This window comes from Sorex araneus, chromosome 6, assembly GCF_027595985.1.
Source record: "Sorex araneus isolate mSorAra2 chromosome 6, mSorAra2.pri, whole genome shotgun sequence".
Taxonomy (NCBI): domain Eukaryota; kingdom Metazoa; phylum Chordata; class Mammalia; order Eulipotyphla; family Soricidae; genus Sorex; species Sorex araneus.
The window spans coordinates 105,985,665-105,992,541 of record NC_073307.1 but is presented as its reverse complement, the minus strand read 5'-3'; the positions used below and the strand labels follow the sequence as shown (position 1 = coordinate 105,992,541).

Sequence of the window (6,877 nt, the reverse complement as noted above, 5' to 3'; positions counted from 1 at the left end):
TTATTTTGTACTCAAAATATCTTTCTCTCTAGAAAACAGTTTAATGACTCCTTCACGAATCTGCGTGGTTTTCATTCCATAGACAATTGGATTCAAGGTGGGAGGTAGCATCAGGTAGAGGTTGGCTATAATAATGTGGGCGTGATGTGGTATGGTTTGAGCCCCAAACCGGTGGGTGAAAAAGTTAAAAAAGGCTGGGACATAGGTGATAACAATAGCACATATGTGTGATGTACAGGTACTGAAGGCTTTATGGCGAGCATCTGCAGATGATAGGCTTACTACAGCACGAATAATCATGATATAAGACAAGGAGATACAGACCATATCAATTCCCCCAATTAAGATGGCAATTATGAGACCATAGATAGCATTCATCTTTATGTTACCACAAGATAATTTGGCCACAGCCATATGGTCACAGTAGGTGTGGTCAATAAGGTTGCCTCTGCAGAAGGGGAGGCGTTTGATTAGGAACATGAATGGAATCATGAGTAACACACTTCGAGTGATAGTAGCAAGCCCTATTTTGATAACTGCAGTATTGGTGAGGATTGTAGAATAGCGTAAAGGATAGCAAATGGCCACGTAGCGATCCAGAGCCATAAGCATAAGCACTCCAGACTCCATGCCCGTCAGCATATGGATGAAAAACATCTGCACAAGGCAGGCATTAAAGGTAATTTCTGTGAGATGGAACCAAAAAATGCATAGCATGTTTGGAACAAATGAAGTGCATCCACTAATATCTGTAAGGGATAGTAAGGCTAGGAAGTAATACATGGGCCGATGCAGTGCCTTGTCATGGATGATGAGGTAGATGAGCCCACAGTTCCCCACGATGGCAATGCTGTACATGAAGAAGAATGGCAGGGAAATCCAAACATGTGCAGCTTCCAGGCCAGGGATCCCATTAAGGATGAAATATCTTGGTGTCAGATGGGAGCTGTTGGCTCCATTCATTATGGTCAATTGCAAGCCATGCTACTTTTTCTAGTAGTAAAGTTATCCTGCATAAAAAGAGAGTAATGACATTATTTTCAGCCAAAGACAAAAGATACACAAATAATTTGCACAGTATAATGCTTGTTTGTGTACCTTTTAATAATTTCTCTATCATGAGTCTTCTTTAAATAACATTGGTTCTCCTTACTTATGGGTTCAAGTGATAGCACAACAGGTAAGGCATTTGCCTTGTACGCAGCCGACCCGGGTTTGATTCCTCTGTCCCTCTCGGAGAGACCAGCAAGCTACCAAGAGTATCCCGCCCTCAAGGCAGAGCCTGGCAAGCTACCTGTGGCATAATCAATATGCCAAAAACAGTAACAACAAATCTCACAATGGAGACATTATTGGTGCCCACTCAAGCAAATCAATGAACAATGGGACGACAGTGCTACAGTGCTCCTTACTTATATCATCTTTCTTTTTCAACGCTATGTCAAATGTGTCTACTGGTTCACTTAGATTGTATGAAGACTTACTTATGACCACATGTTTTATAGGATAGAGTAAATTTTTCCACAAATATAAATGCAGAAAACTAGATTTCCTAAGTGAAGAAATTTGACTGGTCAAAGTTATATAAGTTGCAACATAAAAAGCAGGGTTATGTACATGTTGCATTATTATCTTTAAATAGTTCTTCCTTTACACTTGAAATATTTTAGTACTTTCCTTAACCTGATGACAGTTTAAATCATCAATTGTCATAGAATGATTGAGTCTCTCAGATTTACAGGTGAATAAGATGGTTAGTAAATAACAATTTTAGGTCTTTTTTTTGGGGGGGGGGCATGCATTATCTTTTGGCTCTTTAGATTCTGGAGAAAAATTAAAATTCCAGTTTCTTTATTCTGGGATTTAGATCTTGCATAAAAATCATTTGATTAGGATCCTAAGACTGGGTTTTCAGTAAAAATTATTTTCTTGTATTTTTACAAGTCTATTCTCAATTTTTTTTTAGATTATCAACTTCAGTTTTTTTCAACAGAATTATATTGTTTATTTCATTGCATTTTTCAATAGTTACTTTATGTATTCTTTCTAGTCTATTTTAAATTCCCTTATAACAGATATTTGGTTGTGTTTAGTTTTTGCTAGGGGCTTCTCTTTATCAGTGCTCAGGGTGCCGAGGAGTTACTCACAATGATACTCTGTCAACTGGGCCAGATGATACGGTGTTTCTTGAACCCTGAAGAACTGAGAAACACCAGAGCATACCAGTGGTGTTCATGAACTGCAGGGCTCTAAGTTGTGATGTTGATAGGGTCCTGCATATGCAAAATATAAGCCTCTAACTCCTCATTTGTGTATCTCTCCCACTTTTCATATGTGTCTTTTAAAAAGCACACATACTTTTTAAAAAAAAACATATTTTGGTTTTTTTTTTGCTTTGGGTCTAATAGCCCTGGATTATCAGTAAGCATCATAAAGTTGGATCTGTGCAACTATGCTTATGTAGATATGCCTTAAAATATTTGTTATATTCTTTGTAGTGAAACACTTGTGTCTGGTATTTACATGAAAGTCTCTATGAGACTGCGTTTGAAAAGAAGGATGCAGGGAAGTATGAGTATACTGGGTGTACGTTCACAGAGGGTTTTGATTGTGAGAACCAGCCATCAAAGGTGGTTTCAGGGACAATCTGGAGGAAGCAGAAGCCTCCAGTTTTTTGCTCTTACCTTCCACTGTCTGGGAGTTTCAAAGTGCAGAGAATTTGAGCCGACTGTTTAACAAAACTCCACAGAGTCATGTGGCTTATTAATGGAGCTTCAGTGCCACAGTACTCCAAGCCAGAAAGCCATATTAGGAAGTTAATGAACTAACCTGGCAGGAAAACGATCAGAACTTGGACTGAGCAAGAGACGGTGACACAGGAGATGAGATAGATTAGAGATGTTTTTGGTAGGTGGGTCAGCATCAGATGAGGGTGCGGGAAGGGAGAAGGAGGACTCGAAAGTGTGATTCCTTAATGCTGCAGGGCTTTCTTCTGAGGCAATTTAGGCTTATAAAAATGACAAAAATAGCACTGATATTTCCTTTATCCCCATCACCCTATTTTTTGTATTATCAGAATCTTTTGGACTGAAGCGATAGCACAGTGGGTAGGGCATTTGCCTTACATGCGGCCAACCTGGGTTCGATTTCTCCGTCCCTCTCAGAGGGCCCGGCAAGCTACCAAGAGTATCCCGCCTGCATGACAGAGCCTGGAAAGCTACCCATGGCATATTCGATATGCCCAAAACAGTAACAAGTCTCACAATGGAGACCTTACTAGTGCCCGCTCGAGCAAATCGATGAACAACGGGAGGACAGTACTACAGTGCTTTGGGTCATACCTAGTGGTACTTAGGGTTGTGTCCTGCCTCTTTGCCTAGGGCTGCCTCATGGCAGTGCTCAGGGGACCATATGTGATGCTGGAAATCTATCCAGGCAGGTCACATGGCAAGCACCTTAACACATACTACTTCTCACTTGTGAAAAACATTCCAAATAATACAATATAAGACAATATTAACAATATTAATGTAAAAACATTAAATCATTTTCTAGGAAATAAGAAACTTATACCTTATGACTTTTAAAATACATTATCTACAAAATGCTTTTAACCCTCAATAGAATAAACCATAAATATTTCACTGAGCTTTGCATAGTATTATTTTTAAGTATTAGCATTATTTTGTTTTATAGAATAATTGTAGGTAAAACGTGTGTATCCTTTTCTTTATCCAACATATACTTACATCTAATTCAGCAAAAGTCACACTTTTTAAAATAATACCTGACACAATTTGAGTACTTTTAAATATTTAAATAAGTTGCCCATTGAATTACTTCTATTTCTCAGTCTGGAAGTCTGGAAGTTTCTCAAATCCAGCCTATGTTCACAGTTCAGGGCATTTATGTGAGCTATTTTCACTGTCACTAAGGTTCTTCCATCAAGCACATATCTTCAACAGATTTAGGTCTCTTATCAGTATAAATTCTAAAACAGGACTTTTGTTTTTTGTCTATCTGCTGTACTATCACTTTAACCCAAAAGCAGGACCTTGTTTTTTTAATCTTCTAATTAAAATTATAGCTCAAAGATTCATGCCATTACTAGCTGCAGGTGTTAGTATTATGTGCAGCCCATTACAAAAATATACGCAGACATTTATATATATGTGTGTGTATATATATTTATATATTTAGCTCTTATACTTAAAGTAGAGATTGACACAAAAAATCACATAATAAATCAATGATTTTCAAATATTCCTTTTGGTAGATCTTGTTCGTATAAATACCTTAACATATTACTGTGCAATTAGAAAATAAAAATTTATTGAGAAATGACAACTTATTTTTAAATATTCAGATTCTTAAATATTTAAAATAAATGAAAGTAGATGAGTACAGTAATAGATACTGGTATCTAACTTTTGCATTATTTTACATTCCCTTATGCTACCCATATGAAGAACAGAAAAAGTTACAGTAAAGTAGGTTTGGATTCTAGTAATGCTATTTGTTCATGCAGTTGTAAGTCTCTAATAATATTCCAAGGTTATGGTCATCATATCTATTCAAGCAAAGAGACAATGGTGTGTGTAATTAATGCTACTTTGAGAAGGTTGAGCTACATAGCCAGCAGTATTCCAATTATTGCACCAGTACATTTTCATTGGTAGAAGTCTTACCACTTCTTAAGGGATATTTCTCTAACCAAAGAGAGAAGGAGAGTTTTTGTATTACTGCACAAAAATTTGATTGTCTGAAATATTTCTTCGGTCTTTAATCACAACAGCATATAGAGTTTTCTTTCTCCAGTGTCTCTATTTATTTCTCATCTTCAAGTACATTTGAAAATATCATTTACTTCATAAGTTTAAAAAATCAACAAAGAAAAAACACATTAAAAATGGGGAGGAGATCTGACAGGCACATTCTAGGAAGAAGATGACTTATAGCATATAAAACTTGTTTTCATTGCTGAATATCAGTGAAATGCAAACCAAAACAGCAAGGAGGATGACATATTTAAAAAGTGAGAAACAACGACTGCTTTCAGGATAGTTGAGGATAAGGAATCCTCATTCATCATGTATAGAAGTGGCTAGCCTTTATAGTCAACAGTATGGAGAGTTCACAAAAATTTAAAAGTGAACATACAGAACTCAAGACTTTCAGTCTTAGGCGTTTCTTTTACCACAAGAAAATCAATTTTAGAATACATATGTCTAACTATGTTTATTCTGATATTATTTACAATGGTCAAGATCTGGAAACAATACTAAATTAGTACTAAATAAGTACTTAAATAATTTAGTACTAAATAAGTACTTAAATAATTTAGTACTTAAATAAGTACTAAATTAGTAAATAAATAACTTATGCTTTATGTACATAATAGAATATTATCAGCTATCAGATGAAGTTTTGATGTTTTCTACATCACAGATTTAACTGAATGTTGTCATGCTAAGCAAAATAAGCCATAAGGATAAAGACAAATACTGATATAAGATAGAAACTCTCAATATGGAACTTTAATAACATGTCAGTTCAATAAGAAAGATTGAATTATCTCACTGTATTTTTAGACTTTAACAACTCTTTTTAAAGAATCTTTTAAAAGATCTCACTCATATATGGAATATAAAAAAACAAAGCATGGGAATAGATAGTGTTTGATGCAAACAAATCCTAGTTTCTGAGTGCATTCTATAACATTCTAATACAAAAACATAGGTATTTACACATTTCTAAGCTGGTATTACAGAATACTAGTAAATTAACAACAATAATTAAAAGAATTGTTAAAGTCTAAAAATACAGTGAGATAATTCAATCTTTCTTATTGAACCATGTTATTAAAGTCCCATATTGAGAGTTTCTATCTCATATGTATCTTTTATTCAAAATCACTGAGACTCACCTTGACATCAGATGTTTTTAGACACCTATTTGTGGTTGATACTGCTCATAATTATTGCAACACTTTGGTTTGGAACCTTATATAACAACATTAGGTGGATTCACAGGAGATTTTCCAAATAAAGAACTAAAATTTGTTTGGACTTTCACAGAAAGATATCCTATATCTCCAAGGAGAGAGGGGTGACTTTAACTTCACTGAAATTAAGTTTATATTTAGAATATATTAATGCTTGGAAAAACCTCAATAATTATCCTCATGTTTGTGCAATATTTTCTCTCATGGGAAATAGGAACAGTGTCTTATATACATTGAATTGTAAACTTGAAATTATAATGCTTCAATTGTAGCTTTATAAAATTTTTCCATTTATTTGTTTATATCATGTGTAAACTTTTGCTGAATTCTCTGTTACAGAGATTCCATAAAATACATTCTATTCATTCAGGCCAGGTTCGTTTGCAATTATTAAATATGGCCTTCTCTAATCTCAGTAGAAATACAGTACTCTTGAAAGTGTTAGCTCCATTAGTAGAATTTGATCAGTTTCAAGGAAGTGTAGAAAGAATTGAAATTTTCATACTATTGTAGGAATTCTGAAAGTGAAGCATACAGGATATTATAACCATGGCTTGATAAGATATTTTAGTTTGTAATGTGAGTGCAGGATATTAGAAGTTAAGGTTATATATAAAACAAATGAATAAGAGTGTAGTAATTCATCTTTATTTTCGAACAGGCAGATACAATGGACATAAAGAACAACTGGATTTTTTCTTTGGTGGTAAGCCAGCCCACTTACCAAGGTTCATTAAAAAAAAAAAAAAAGTTTTACATCACAAATAACGGAGCCCATAATGGAATCTGAGTTATTATGAAACAAGACATGGTTTCACTTTAGATAAAACTAAAAGTTATAATAAATGAGTTAAGCTTTAAATCTAGAGTTAA

At 34.6% G+C, this 6,877-nt stretch overlaps 1 protein-coding gene across 1 annotated transcript; it reads right to left on the bottom strand.

Annotated features, from left to right (window-relative positions):
• LOC101557756 (olfactory receptor 52N2-like) lies at nucleotides 1-963 on the bottom strand. Its single transcript, XM_004621191.2, has one exon. The coding sequence runs from the start codon at nucleotides 961-963 to the stop codon at nucleotides 1-3; it is 963 nt and encodes a 320-aa protein (XP_004621248.2).
• Between the last annotated feature and the right edge of the window lie 5,914 nt (nucleotides 964-6,877).